The 16,668-nt window shown below is 39.0% G+C and overlaps 1 protein-coding gene across 1 annotated transcript; it reads left to right on the top strand.

Annotated features, from left to right (window-relative positions):
* The first annotated feature begins 318 nt into the window (after nt 1-318).
* On the top strand, nt 319-3,812 carry vgll3 (vestigial-like family member 3). Its single transcript, XM_077580298.1, has 4 exons — nt 319-608; nt 1,856-2,177; nt 2,326-2,835; nt 2,924-3,812. The coding sequence occupies exons 1-4, from the start codon at nt 495-497 to the stop codon at nt 2,962-2,964; spliced, it is 987 nt and encodes a 328-aa protein (XP_077436424.1). The 5' UTR covers nt 319-494; the 3' UTR covers nt 2,965-3,812.
* Nucleotides 3,813-16,668: the final 12,856 nt, after the last annotated feature.

Below are 16,668 nucleotides of genomic sequence, written 5' to 3' on the forward strand. Positions count from 1 at the left end.
ACAGCTCTCGATATCAGTTGGGACACAAAAGAATGTGACATTTTGGGTTGTCTTTAAAGTAAAAAAAACTTTAGTTCATGTACAGCAAATGTGTCCGAAGCAGACCCTTCCCAAATGGGCGTGTGTCAACGTGCTCTAGCCCTCTCTCACTCCCGTCTCGTAACCTAAAATGAGAGAGAGAGAGAGAGAGAGAGAGAGAGAGAGAGAGAGAGAGAGAGAGAGAGAGAATCTCACCAAACAGCCAATCAGAAGGAGTCTGAAATCTTGACAGGAGTTTTTCACTGGTCTCGAGTGTCACAAGTTTTTGGTCGACTTTGTGGTCCCGGGTGGTGAACAGCAGGAGGCACTTTGTCAGTATTCAAGCAGGACGGCATGGCCATTGTATGTGTTTGCCAATATATGGAGGCTGGGAAGAGTGAGGGGACACAACTAGCCTGAAGCTTCCGAGTCAGCTGAGCCCCAGTGATAGCCTCTCTCTCTCTCGCTCACTCGCTATGAGCTGCCTGGATGTGATGTACCACCAAAACTATGGAGCACACCTCCTTCCTGCAGAAGCCTACAAGTCCACATACTACAACCACCATTACCAGCAGCAGCAACAACAACAGGTGAGACTGAGAGCACTTTCATTGTAGGAGTGACATCTTTGGTTGAACATACACTGAAGAAAGGATTGATCAGTTGTGGAATCAATAAGTGAAAACATATCTTTCGATCAAGATCCGCAGCGCAAAGTTGAATGGGGTTATCTAGGTTCAATTGAAGTGGTTGAATCTGAGTAAAAAAAAAACGTTAGTTCAAATTGTATGAAACGAGTAACTTTTTAAAATATTTTGGTTATAATGTCAACAAAATGCCAAAAATCCGGTTGGATATGTCAGTAACTATAGAAAGTAGGACACAAACAATCACATATGTTGCCTTGGTGGAGGTCGAGAGGATGTGTGTCACATCAGATGTCATTCTTCTGTTAAACATGAAAGTGTGTATAAACATAATACAGGCCAGTGACCACTTTCGCCTGCTTTACAATTTAGACTCATGTTGGACTATTATTTTGTATTTCCTGGAATAATCCCACAATTTAAATTGGTATTATTCCAACACACCACCACCCCATTATCATGTTCAATCACTAATTACTATGTTGAAAATCGCCTGTTTATAAATAATTACACAACTGTGGTTACGTCATCTTCCTGGACTCTTTTTCAAAGGTCTTAGAGCCATGCAGGAAATAAATTGATGAGCTGACTAAGCAGTTTAATAGGCAGAAATAAATCTGCACCTTTTGACTGATCAGTTCCTTGCACCAAAGTATTTTCCATTTGACCAAAACAAGCTTATTCAAATGTATACTCGTTGTTGTCAAACAAAAAAAAAAAAAAAAACACACACGCATCAAGATTGTGAATCTTGAGGCAGCAAAATGCTGCATGGCTCCCTCAACAAAGTAAAATTCTGGACGTATGAGGGTTATGCCTGACAGCAATGATATTGAACTTAAATGGCAAATTGACTGCTTTTGTATAGCGCTTTGATGACACCACATGGTGCCCAAATTATTAATTAATTAAATTAAAATTTAATTAATTAAAAAAAATTACACAAGTGGTTGGCTGCTACCATGTAAGGCGCTGCCAGGTCCACTTGGAGCAAATCAGGGTTCAGTATCTTGCTCAACAACACTTTGACATGGTCACCAAGGGGTGGGGTTCGAACCCTCAACCTCACGGGTTTCAAAGAACGGAATCGATTCTTTCTACGATCTGCTTCAATATTGACAAACATATTCTGTATTTCAATTTTCCCCTCCATTCAGTCCGCATGCTAACTGTTTAATTTCTCCTTCCAGAGGAGGCTGAGTAAGATGCACAACTGTTCAGGCCAGCAACAAGGTGGAGGACGAGAAATACTATCCAGAGACCCGGGTCTTCGTCCGGCTCCTGGAACCGAATCTGGATGTGTATCATTATGTGATTTGGAGGTTAAAGATGGAACTCAACCAGCCGGAGCGGAGTACTTAAATTCCCGCTGTATATTGTTCACCTACTTCCAAGGGGAGATCAATGATGTGGTTGACGAACACTTCTCTCGAGCCCTCAGTCAGTCCTCTGGACTGAACAGGGACAACAAGCCGATCCGGATGACTCAGACGTCTGCCGGATCATGGAAAGGTAAACAGAGGCATTGTGATTTGAAGGGTTAGTCTGAAAATCATATTCAGTCATTCATTGCCATCGACGGTTATAGACGTCAAAGCTTTATTTTAACTGAGCTGGCAGTGAATGAGTTAATTGACTTTGATGAATGTTTCTGCTTTAGATGGCGATTCACTCCCAGAGGGTCAAAACAGTCCAGCTTGGAGCAACACCTTTCCATCCCCTTCTGTCTCAGTATCAGTCCACCCAGAATTCTCCCCAAGTCCCATTTCCCTCAACCCCACTGATGGAAGTCTATGGGCTGGTCATGTGCTCTCTCAGGCCAGCCTGCAACCCTTGGCTAGCCTCACAGACAGCTGGACCTACAGCCTTAACTCCCAAAACGCAAGTGGCTACCCCAACGTTCACGATGTCTACCATCCTCACATCCACGCTCGGCATCACCACCGACCTATGTTCCACTCGTACCCAAGCCACGGCTCAGCACTAGAGTCGAGGTTTAGTCCTATTCTGCTGCCCGGGGTGAGGAACCAGAGCCAGTCAGCGGGGAGTTCCCCACACAGCGAGAGCGCAAAGACAGAAATGGACCCCAGCAGTTGCAGCCCGATCACGGCTTCATCCGTTCCCTGGACGCCTTCACCGCTCCATGGATCCTTGGAGTTGTACGATTCAGGTTGGTTCTGCCACAAGCGTCCAGTCAAGCGTTATGTCGTCTAAAGTAGGAGAAGTGGGAATAACGATGTTTTGTTGTCTCTCTGCAGCTCATGAGCAGACCAAAGCAAAGTCATCAGTATGGTTCTAACTGCTGACATGTAATAGAGGACTCAGCTTACACCAAACCTGTGCTGCCATGTGCAATATGGTCACTTCTACTACTGCTCCTGCCTTGTCGACACAATTTAGATGGAGATGGACTCGGAGTTACAGTGATGCTTTGGTTACATGTTGTAGCCATTGAGAGTGGAACTTCTATTCTTCTTTCATGTTTTATTGGCAAAAACTGTTTCATTTTATGCGTTAAAGTGGTTCTGTTTCAAGAACTGTTTATTTCAATGGGTCAATGTCACTATAAAGTACTTTTTTTTTTATCCTCATCAGAAACACGCAATCAGAAATGTAACAGAATTATGAAACTTTAAAGACTTATAATAAGTGGCCAAACATTTGCACACATACCAATGGAATAATAAATCCCTATAAAAAAAAAAAAATTGGGGGGATGAACACACAGCTCTGCTAATTACAGGGTGCAATAATTTGTTAAATGATGCTAAACCACAATTATTTTTTTTGAGTCATTTTGATCAAGTACATTCTATTGTCATAATCATTTTTGAACACTTTCCCTGAAATTGCTTTCCACTCTGTCATAAAGGGGTAACTGCCCCTTTAAGGAGCCTGCGAATGTTTTTAGTGACATTACCATTAGCTATTTGTTGCTGAGTAAATATTTATTTATTTATTTTTATTCCTAATTTTGATCACATTATGAATGCCATTGGATGTTGTTAAGCTTAACATATCCACTCCGTTATGTCAATTGATAAATACCTTTGAGAAATTAGAATTTTAGTTTCTAAACAGCACACAGTCATCATGCTAACTCGTGTTGCTAAGTGAAGGTCCATCATGTGCTCATAAAATGCTCACGTTAGCCAAAAATGTGTACCCTGTGAAGGTCCAAACTGTCAGCAAGTTCATACATTTTGCTGTTTACATGTAAATTGGCTTGTTGCAGTTAATTTTTAATTAAAAAAATAAAAAATAAGTGTGGGAACTTGGCTAAAACGCATTTATAGCAACACCTGCGTAATGCAATGAATATTGAGTGCAAATGAAAATCTAAAATTTTCAGGGATCAAAAGTCACCTTATAGCGATATTGACTCGTATACCAAATGTGTACAGTTTTACTTTTCAAAGTGTGCTTTTTTTTTTTTGCTGGATGATGTCTGTCCCTTTAAATCTTTGCCTCAAGGGGTTGTGTGTTGTATATTTTGATACTGTATGTTTTATTGTAAATAATAAATTATGACGTTCTATTTGCAAATGAATCTGTTTTTGTGTCTTTATAATATTGGACACTTGTTGGATACTGGATTCTTCAGTCAAATTTACACCCTCAAACTAGTTGTCATTTTTATGGTTTAAAAAAAAGAGAAAAGAACATAGAGCCCAAAACAAGATTGATTTGTAAGCATGCTGGTTTCATACTATCAAATATTAATGACCAATACTAAACTTTTTGTAGCTTTAAATTACTCACTGTATTACTGCTGGGGGGGGAAAAAAAATACATTGTACCAGCAGTACCAGAGGAAATAGACCACATTCCACAAATAGTTATTATAAGATACCATAAGAGGTTGTTTTTTTTGGCCTCTCTTCACAAAAACATGCACATTAAATCACACACAGAGACAGCCGACAAAGAGCAAGAATGCGTTTGTTCTGTCTGGACAGGAAGTTTACTGGTCACGGCAGACATAGACAGTCAATGCTATCCGTGAGCAGGCTTGCTCCTTTGGTAATATCACTCGAAATAGACTTGGGAAAATTAAACCACAAATAACAGATAGGGTGGATATGATGAAAGTGTTTTCAGATCGAAAAGTTCATTTTATAATGTGCTGAAAGTGAAAGCATGCCCACCTCAGACCAGATTCCAGGCAGTGTTACGTTTCGTTAGGTAAGTAACTTGGTGTGTGTGCGTGTGTGTGTGTGTGTGTGTGTATAAGATGGTCAGACAGTTGGTATTATCAACAGTAGTGGCCCACAGACATTCCAGCCTCTTCTCCTCCTTCATGTGGTTTCCGTTTATTAGCCAGCAGCAGTGTGGGAACAAATCATTATGTATCAAGCAGGAAGTCTCATGTGGAGCACAGAAGAGAATGTTGAAAGAATTGGCAAGATTTTTTTTTTTTAGCTATCTCGGCAATCAAATCCCATGATGCATGACCCTGAACGAGAAAATAATAAGCAGTGCTCAACCAATGAATTTTTTACAAAGAACAAAATGTGAAGCTGATTCAGTTTTTGCAATTGCTTTTGAAAGGTAAATCAAATCATCGAATCATCAAAAATTCATTTGAACTATTTCTATTAGTTTAACATATTTTCCACTTTTGTTAACAAGAGTATGAAAACCTAGAATTGTTTTTATTGTACATTTAGAACAGATATTATATTTGTGATTAATCATGAGTTAACTATTGAAGTCATGCGATTAATTACAATAAAAAAAAAAAAATCGCCTGATGCAGTTAAAAAAAAATGATTATTACAAATTAGGGGCATCAGGCGATTAAAATTTTTAATCGTAATCACTCGCGTGACTTCACTAGTTAACTCATGATTAATCACAAATTTTATATCTGTTCTAAATGTACAATATTTTTTTCTAGGTTTTCATACTCTTTTTTAACAAAAGTGGTAAAAATGTTAAACTAATAGAAATGCTGTAGTTCAAATGAATTTTTGACGTCTATAGCCGCCAATGGCAGTGAATGAGTTAATTTGTGTAACATGTACCCAATTTTTTTGTAAATTGTATTAGCCAAGGCCTAGATCCATCATGGAGACTTTGGGCACATGGACACAATTTTTTAAACTATCAACCAATTCTGAGAGAAACCTCCCTTTTTTGCAAACAGAAAACACATGTTGGGTTCATATACAGTATACAAGCATTCAAATATGCGGTAATATATTTGCAGTGCAATGTAGTAGGGAACATTATGAAGAAAAAGAGGCATGCGTATTTTAAAAAGGTCAGCAAAATTTAGAAAGGTTTAACAGCAGTCTCTTCTCACAGAACTCCTAATTAGCATTAGCATTTAGCTTCTGCATCAGCCTGTCGAGTACTTAAATGCTAACAGACATCCCGCTGGCACCCTTGGAGAATCACTCCAGGCACTTCCACTGCAGGAAGAACAACAAAGTTTACAAAGACAATTCTGGATTCTTAAAAAGTCAGTTGAGGCAGTCAATTATTCATAAGTAAGGCGTATGTCAAATGGCATTTAAAATAAGATAAAAATGTAAAATCAGAGAGATTATTTTGCAGATACTCTTGAAATTTTCCATGTAGAGTTTTTCTATTAACAAACTATACAGCGAAAACTAGAAAGAAATGAAAATATAAAGGAAAAACAAATAATTGAACAAATAGAAATGAGAGTAAATTGAACAAGAAAAGCCCATCTGGGTCTTTTCCTCATCTGCTTTTTTACCAGAATTGCTTCTTTTGTATCCAATACGCATCAATTCAGTAGTGCATAATTGTATTGGTTTGAAGGAATTGGAAACATAATTAGCTTGTACTCTCTTTTTGGATGAGTCCCATTTCAAACATTGTTGAATGAGTTCTAACATGGATGACTGTGATTGCTGCCCCTTTCTAATTATTTATTCGCAAACAACAAGGCATACACTCCAATGCAATGTCGGATCAAAACTGCAAAATAAAAATGTCCTCCTTGGCCGCCAAATATGAGACAGCACAATGCAGGAAGGACCAGATGACAGATAACGTACAGCAACATATTTACGTTTAGGGTCATATTTAACGGACTCACCATGAAATGGCAACGTCAAGGCAAAGATCTGGGAAATCTGATTTCTCCCCAAACTCTTCCCCTCGATGGAATCTCTTGTGAGAGTTGCTAACATATAAACCGAAGATGTACTCAATCTTGAATTTGCTTCCACCCCTAATTTAAAAAAAAAATAAAAAATAATAATAATAATAATAATAATAATAAAAAATAAAAATAAATAAATAAACAAATACATAAAAAAAAAATAAAAAATAAAAAATAAAAAATAAAAAATAAAAAATAAAAAATAAAAAATAAAAAATAAAAAATAAAAAATAAAAAATAAAAAATAAATAATAAATAATAATAAATAAATAATAATAATAATAAAAACAAACAAACAAAAATAAATAAAAATAAGATTTGGGTTAGTTCTTAAGATTCCGTCTCCCTGGGTTAACCATTCCTGCCTCTCTATGTTAAACGTTTAAGTCCTGTGAGACTCTTACATCATGGAGTAACTGTCAGAAGCTATTCATCTATTCAAACGATCCATGTCACACATTTCCAGCCAAGATTCAGTTGATAGTTGGAGGAAAGTGGACAATTAATACTTATGGTTGTTCAAATACGCGGAATAAACGTCCACTAGACAGACTTTCTGACATGCTACATTCCTCATTCCTTTACCCACACACAAAGGGGGAGGATACTTTACATAGTTGATGAGTCACAGTGTGTACTTAAATAGACTGTAAAGTGAAATCAGAAATGCGTGTCGTTAAATACATTATATATATAGTATATATATATATATATATATATATATATTGAAGGCAATTGCTGAAAACGTCTGAGAACTATAGTACTCATCAGAACATGAGTACTTTATTCGGCACAATTGTGACGTAACAGCTAGCTAGCTATAGCGGTGCCGGCGCCCTGAACATGCATCTTTCCTTCCGATGACGTGGGGAGCTTTTGGGCCTTGAAGTTTATTGTTGGCTGTGGGTGCACGTCACACAGAGAAGAGCGGAATAGGGAAGTAAATTCTTGTTTTTTTTCTTATGTGTGAATTAGCAGCCAGCGTGCGCACAATAATATAATTAATTAATTAATTCCAAAATTGAATTAAAAAAAATATATATATATACATAAATAAATACATTTGTATTTAATTTTGGAATTATATATTTTTTATCTCAGTTTTAATTTTCCCTTTTAGTCATTTATTTATTTATTTAGTCATTTATTTATTTAGAATTTTGGCAATTTTGGTCCTCCATATGTAACATGCCCATTGTTTTTCTAAACCAAGTGGTAGCTAACTAGCTAGCATTGGTTTGACTTGATATCAAATGCTGTCAAAACTTGTTTAGCTTACATTGTGAACAGACTGTAAATACAAAAGCTAATGATAACAGCTGGAAAAAAATATACCTTAGCAGTATGTATTTTTTCTGAATAAACATAACATTTCTGAAAGCCAAAGCTTGTGTTTTTTTTGGGCCGGCACCACACATTCGCCACAAATCCTTCTCGCAGCCGAGAACATCAAACAATAAGGCCTTGGATGGGAAATATCTTGCCTCTCATAATCTAAAAACATAAATATCCAAATAAAGTATAGATGAAAAATATTTGTAATCAGGGAAGGCTAGAAACACAGAATCATATCATAGACTGCGTATTAAACCTAGAGTTGGTTTAGCAAATCACAGTTTACAGGTTCACATTCTCCACAATAATAACTTGATCTGTGTCCTTGCATTCGTTGTATGTTTGCAAAACCACCAATCCTTTTCCAATCAGGGGGAGCGGCACTCCATTCCATTCAGTAGGTTATTGCTGTCAGCCCCACTCTGGGTAATGTTCCAGTAACCGCAGAGGCCAGTACATAGCTGTCATTCCTCTGCTCACTCAAAGCACATTTAGCAACCAACACCTGTTTCCCCTCCACTGCCCGGCCACACAAGCAAGACCTGTCCTCTGTTTGGACAAGCAAGAATCCACCTCATGACATTTTATTAACCGAAACTTCTATTTCGGATCAACTCTTATAGTTGTGGGAAGCTGACATGCGCAGAAAAATCCTCAGCAGGAAGCAGTGCGATATTTTCCGCCGGGGTCGCAAGAGCAAGATATACATGGCTGTGTCTTTTGCATGTTTGATGCCATTAATTATTTGTCACAAATGTAACATGTTGAAATATAGACACTTCATTACTGTAGATAGTAAATCGATTTTTCTGGTATCTGAACTTAACTTGGGTCATTATTTTTATGAAGACTTTATACGTTTAAGAAACATGTATCGTACTTTCTACTTCTTACTAAGCATGGGGCGATGACCAATATTTATTATTTTTTTCTCTGGAGAGCTCAGTATTATTCATTCGGTAATTTTACCGATTTGACATGTCATCATCATTGCTCTCTCTTTTAAAAATAAAAATAAAAAAAAGGGCGATGACCAATTTGACAGTTTACCGTGGTTTTAAAAAGTCAAGGTTTCAAACCGCTTCATACCAGTAATGACCTCTTCTTATCATTCTGAAGTCTAAGCAGGGCACAATATGATCGGCTGCTTGCAAAGTTGAGTAAATGAGCCACCTCTGTGAAGTTAATTGCCTTAATTGGGTGGGAGCAAGATGAGATATTGCAAACACAGATAGATGACTTTTTGGTCTGATTGTCATAAAAAAAAAAAAGGGTTCCCGCCAAGTTTTTAAAACAGGTATTAAATAAAATTGACTGTAACATTTACATTTCCTACACATTTCAGTGTATGCACTTTTTTTTTTTACTTTTCTTATAGTGAAGGATTTTATTTTGTATTTCTATGTTTATCGTAAAAAAAAGAAAAAGTTTTACCTTTGGTTGCACTCTACTTTTCTATTATTTTCTACTATCATTTACACTTTTACTGCCCTTCAAACAAAGCAAAGTACAAATCTAGATGAAAAGACATTTCCTTTGTCGACCCTCTTAAGTCACATTTCTTCAGTGAAGTGTCCCGACTAAGCAGCGGAGACACTTCACCCTCTCATTCCGTCACTCATTTCTATTATTTACATTCATCCGGTGTCCTCAAACACGCACTTTCCCTCCCCCCTCGTACAATGAGGTTCGGCTGCAGTGCTCAGAGTGTATAGAGCGCAGATCTATCATGGTCCCGTCATGTAGCCAATTAGCATCAGCTACAGCTGGGAGGAATGATGAGAGAGTTTAAATAGTGCGAGCTAATACAGATTATCGTTAAATGTTTGTTTTGGTTGTTTATCTAGTAGTTAATTAATGAAATGCAATTTTACACAAAGTTGTTATTAGGGCTTATATTCAAGTTACTTCTATTATTTCACATTGTAAATATGTGCACCTCAATAAAATACAATATTGCAAAAAAAAAAAAAAGTCATTTCTCTCAGTGGAACATATAATTGTGTGTGGAGGGCGGGGGGCGGGGTTGCACCTGCCTGTCAATCATTCAGTCAGGCCCAATGTGACCCATACCTGCTGCTCCCAACTCTTGTCTGTAGTGACCATACCACGCATACCAGAGCCGCAGTGGCATTCCCGGACCATTGACGCAGATGTTTGCTTTTGTTGTGTTTACATTTTGGAGCTGTCACTGAGGTAAGGTTTCCTCTGAGAATTAAAAGGAACCAAAGGATGGTTTCCTGAGTTGGACACTGGAATCAAGTCAGCAGGATGCATGTGTGCCGACAAAACAAATTCGGAATGATTCCCATGAGATTGCAGCAAATATCAACCAAAAGGCATCTTGAGTAGCATTTACACTATCAGTTCATTCTGCTCATGCTTCAAAACTCATTGGACGGTGCTTCACAGTGCAGATGGACAATAACCCAAAGCATACTGTACAAGCAACCAAAATTTGCGTAGTAAAAAAAAAAAGGACGTTTTGCAAAGATCTAGTCAGTCCCCTGACCTGAATCCAATTGAGCATGCATTTTACTTGCTGAAGACAAAACTGAAGGGCAAATGTGCCAAGCAACAACAAGCAGCAACTTGAAGACAGTTGCAGTCGAGGACCTGGCATGACAGCACCAGAAATGAAATCCAGCAAACGGTGAAGACAAGGAAGTCTGATCCCATAAAAAAGTGGGAGGCATACACAGTATATAAGCTGTTGTAACAACTGTTGGGCAAAAATACCCCGAAATTAAAGTTGAAAGTCTGCACTTAATTATTCACTGCCATTAGCGACTACAGGATGGATGCCAAATGAATTGTAATTGTAACCGACCATGATGCCTGACATTTTCTTCTAAATTCTAGCTCTTAGCTCTTTGTTTAAAAATTAATAATAATAATAAAAAATACTTTAAAAGCTAATATTACTGTAAATTGAACATGAAAACTACCGTAAATTAGGGTGAGGACAAATTGTAATATGTCACAATTATTCCTAATTATTCAATCCATTTTTTTTTTAAATTAAATACAAAATAACTGTTATATGTAGGAATAATTCTGGGATAGAATTGAATGATCTGTTTAACGATTTTAGTAGAGGTAGCCGGCATTCTAAGAAACTATTTAGGACACACACACACACAAAGTCACAACATGACTATTATTTTAAGAGGGTGATGATTTGCAAAACACTGTGATATGATATTCATAATCACACTGCAATCCCCCAGCCCTACTGTATGCTAATCTTTTAAAGTCGCACCACGAATGCCGCTGTGGTTTTCGATGAATGAAAACACATCAAACTTCTAATTGATAACAGAGCCATAATGCAAGGTTGTATTAAAAGCGTATGTTTTCCCACAGTGCCGAGCCAAAAAAAGAAAAACAATTCTCTTTCCACATGAAAACATTTGACTGTCAATCTTGGCTAATCAAAAGCCTGAGAAAAGTGCAGCCGCCTCCTCCGCCGTGCATTCTGATGATGCCCACGAAGAGAAGTAGGTTTTTTTTCTTTCTTTTTTTTCTTTTTCTGGAGAGCTCAGTATTGTTCATTCGGTAATTTTATCGATTTGACATGTCATCATCATTGCTCTCTCCTTTTTTTTCTTCTTTTTTTATATGTTCTGTATGTGGGTGAGTATGTGTATGTGCGTGTGTGAGTGTGTATTCATTAGTTCACCTAAAACCTATTAAAAAAGTGAAGTGAAGTTGTTTTATTAATCAACACTCCCAAACACTCTTGTGGGTCCAAATTGACATCTAATTAAATAATTTTTGTTCCATTCACAAGCTTGCCTAAACCCTAACAGCGACGTGTTAGGGTTCAGAACGTCCCTGTATCTCAGTGTGTGTGTGCATGCGTGCGTATCAGCAGAGAGTGTAATCTGAGGGATAACATGAAGCTTATCCGGCTGATCTCCCAACCTCCCCGGGTTCTGACAGGTTGACATCCATCATTCTTCCTATTAACTTTGCCTAATTGGCAGGTAATTCCTTGCTCCCCTGCCAACCTTCTACTGTCTCTCCATTGTTATTGCATCGGGCTCCTACAGTCAGGGGCTTTTTCCGCTAACCAGGCACCACGCCACCAGAGAGCCCCTTCCTCGGCAGGACGTCTTGTCAAGGGCCAGCAGCTCAGTGGTTTCCGTCACTACAACCTTGGGAAGCCAAGTTGGGAACTTCCTATGTAGTGATGATGACCCCCAAGTGGTGAATGAAGGCTGAGAAGAGCGTTACCCTCACATGAGAATGTCAGCAATGGTTGCCCACCCATCACACAATTAAACTGTGTGATTTTTTTAACTTTTGTTGTTGTTAGTCACTTATCGTTGCGCATTGGGGGCATAATCAAATTCTCAAAAAAAAAAAAAAATCCTTGACTCTGATACAGACCAGTGACCCAAATTACAGCTCAACTCTCATCCTGCCTTGACATGTGATTGACAGGCACTTGCTGGACCATTCGCCAAATTCAGACACAAGACATATGTGAGTCCCGCCCCCCTGTCACGTCTGCCTTCCTATGAGTCTTTTGTAGAGGAAGTGCAGGTGGCAGGAGCAGTCAGGAGCACGTCAGAGCGACAGGAAGAAGCCAACACACTTGCTGTCGCTCTCTCACAAACAGACAGCTTTCTTCTCTCCTATAGGAAAAGCCCTGCAACACTCTCGCTGTCAACCCCCCTCGGAGTGTGTGTGTGTGTGTGTGAGCTGTCAGTTTGGCCAGTAAGCAGGGAGCTTCCTTTTTAGCTCCCACCCTCTTCCAGGTGATTCTCAATGGGGCACCGTACTGGCAAGTACAGTACACCACTAATAAGACTATTTTGATAACCATCCCGTAACCTACAAGAAGTGGAACATAGCTAGACTTTCTATAATAGTTTTGTGTGTCTGTGATTTTTCTTCTTCTGCCATTTCCGTCACAACAACATTTTTCAGGTCACTGATGTTGGGCATGAAAGAGTAAAAAATGCTACGTATGTGAATAGTGTTGGCTCTCGGTCAATCGTCTTTCACAAACTGAGCAGACGGTTCCAATGAAGTTAAACGCATAAACTTCCCCGCACTCTCATGGTAAGATTGATGTTCTGGCTTGAATGAGCAGTTGTTATCCACTTGAGTAAGACACCTTAGTCCCCTAGTAGCTAGCAAACTTGCGCCGCTAACGGTGTGCGCTAGCTACATTGACTTCTGTCCAATTGGGTACTAAGTAAGCATGTCAAGGTTGTAATGACAATTAAAACTGTTAAATGTTATTGTAAATATACAGTGGAAGCCGTAATATCAACCCATTTTGTACAGTGCTGATCCAGGGTTGTGGGTGAGCCGGAATCCATGCTAGCTAACGTTGTTGCGAGAGGCAAGGTACACCCTGACTGATCATTAGCCAATCAGAGGGCACATAGAGACAAACCTATTGACGACTGAGAGTGTATCTATTTGGCATGTGTGAGGATGCCGGAGTATCTGGAGAAAATTGAAGCATGTAAACTCCAAACAGGAAGGCCAGAGCTAAGATTTGAATATGGAACCCCAGAACTGTGTGGTTGATGTCGTTACCTTTTTGTACTTGCGTTGGAACATATCATTATTCACATTCCATTTACTGTAATACCAATGATATTTCGGATGTACCACCCCATTTACAATGCGACTAATTAAAGAAGTTACAGTATAAGTAATAATTCATAAGCACAGATGAGTGTGTTGTGTCGAGTGCAATGAGGAATGTGTGTGTGTGATACAGAGGCTCACCCCTCGCGCAACAATAGTGTCTTTGACAAGTGGTTGAAGAGAAGGCTTTGTTTGGTAATACCACACAGTGTTGTGAATGCCCGGCATAGCTGGCATTCCTCTCTCTATGCCCTCCGCCGGGCTGCTGGTTTATCAGGGATTCCTCTCTATTCCATCTGCCTACGCACACCCCAACGTGTGTATGTGTGTGTGTGTATGAGTGCATGTGGAAGTAAGGGCTGCTCAGACTAAGGAAAATGCAAATGAGCTCAGGAGGAGAACTGACCCTTTGTTAAACGACATACTCCGCATCAGCTCGAAAGGTTGCTGCTGCACTACAAAATAATTTCAATCAATGATTAAATTTTGCCGTGATAGCCTATTGATTTTTTTTTTTTAAACTGCCATTATTTTTAGAGGCCTTCTACGGTTTTTAACATGCTAACTTAGCCTGACAAGGTCCGTAATCTAACTCTTGGGTTTATTGATATTTCTCTAAGCATTGCACGATCTGACCTTTGTGGTCAACTTGCTGAAATAAAAGTGTTTGCTGGATTTCCAGAACCAGGAAATGAATGCGTGTGTGTGTGACAGTGAGTGCAATAGAACATCCATGCCAACGAGTTTGGCTCGTTGGATTCCAGGTTTCAGGACTGCTCTTTTCTTCCGTCACAATTCAAACCTGATGGTGATTATAGAAGTAATAAGAAATAATTGCATGGTTTTACATTGGCACTATTGCCAAGGAAAGTGGTATATAAATAAACTGAACTAAATTGAAAACTCTGGAATAACACGGTGAGGCATCTTCATATTGGGTTCAGAATGAATCCCAATAGCAGACTTATTGTCAAGGATGCACTGACCTCTGAGGCCAGTGAGCAGCTGTGACTGCAGATGCTGTGGCAAAAAAATGTTGATCCAAATAGAATACAAAAAATCAAGCTAAGGAAATGTAATTTAAGAATGGTTGGAGAAACTGTACTGACTCATTCCAGTGTCCTTAGACGGGATGTTCTAGAGCTCATACTTTCCATTACTCCTCCTCCTCCTGTCATTTTGTTTATCTATTACATTGTTCACTTATCTTTTATGAAATGTTCATCCTCCTCTCCAACAATAATGGTCGTGTAAGTATAAAAGTTGCTCAAAGAAGAGACCTCAGCTACTTCATCCATACATTGTCTACTGCTAATCCGCTAAACTCCCAAATTTCCTTTACAATATGTTCTCTGAGCCCCCAATAGTCTAAACGTGGCATTTTGATTAATATTACTTTTGTAGAATATGAATTATGCAGCAAAATCCCCTTTTTTTTTTATCTATCTCAAGAGGCGGCCATTTTGTCATTATTGCTGGTGACTGCATATGACATCACAGTTGTGCAGGGTTCAGGTAATGACCAATCACAACTCATCTGTTTTCCGAGTTCAGTCATGTCATGTTCGCGAGCAGAGTCACGATTGATTGTTACCCGAGCCCTGACAAACTGTGATGTCATTTTCACTCGTCAGCAAGTGACAAAATGGCTGCTTCCTGAGATGGATAAAAACAGGGAGATTTTGCTGCTTAATTTGTTTTCTATAAATGTAATATTCATCTGAATACTTTTTTAAAAAAAATTGTGGGGCTGCATCGACCATATCATAAAAAACAAGTTCAACTGTTTTTTTCTCTGATGTTTATGTTTATGTTTGCATCTTCAGGGAACAGCTACGTTCCTTTTATGTTGTTGTGTTTCATCGCACTCCTCCACATCCTCCTTCGGTCCGTAAGATAAACACAGAAGATATGAACACTCATGGTCCGTTAACTGTACCGCGTCTCTAAGGTTCCTCCTCCGGTTTCTGGTAGCCATTCCGTAAGTACTTCAGAAAGGGTTGGATGTAAAAATATTAGCCTTGTCTGCTCAAAATGTTATCAAAGTTGGTGTGCTAGTGTGCTCCCTCATTGCATGCGTGTTATATATGTGGCCAATCAGACTGGACAGACGGTTTATTTCCTAATACAAGCATCTGGCCTGCTGCCTTACACACATTCCATAACTTCCAGACAGTCCCTCAGAAGCGGGAATAAGAAAGGCGCTGGAGTTGTTAAAACATGACATTCCCAAAAAAGGGCCGCCGGGCCCAGAGACGACCCAGAAACATCCCACATGACACAATCCTGCAGGAATTACAGCACTGCCAGGGTCGCTGAGGAAGGTCCCCTCTGATATGGTCGTCTCTACTATATCGCCATCTCCTCTGTCCTTCGTGTCTCTGTCCTGTATCACATGATCCTTGTCCTTTATTGTCTTGTGAACATTGCAAGTCTCTTACAAGGCCAGTTCTGGTAATAAGTGTCAGACGATGGCGTCTCCTGTGCATCACCAGCAGGAAATAGTCCATCAATCAAATACAACATTTTCCTTTGGTCCTTCCTCGGGTCTCCCGACGGCCTCACGACTCTGTCTGGAAGTGTTCGGTTTAGGTGAACGGTATGGGATTTTTTTTAATAGGTTTTAGGTGAACTAATGAATACACACACACTCGCACGCACGCACACACGCACATACACATAATCACTCACATACAAAAAAAAAAAAAGGAGAGCAATGATGATGACATGTTGAATCTGTAAAATTACCGAATGAACAATACTGAGCTCTCCAGAAAAAAAAAAAATACAACATGTCAAACGTTCAGACACGGTTTCTCTTTTAAAAAGGGAGAGTTTGCAGTTTTAAAACCGTTGGCAAGGTTTGAATGATAGCATCATGGCAATAGTTCAACCCTGGAATGCAAAATTTTCAAT

Source organism: Vanacampus margaritifer, chromosome 11, assembly GCF_051991255.1.
Source record: "Vanacampus margaritifer isolate UIUO_Vmar chromosome 11, RoL_Vmar_1.0, whole genome shotgun sequence".
In the NCBI taxonomy this organism is placed as follows: Eukaryota; Metazoa; Chordata; class Actinopteri; order Syngnathiformes; family Syngnathidae; genus Vanacampus; species Vanacampus margaritifer.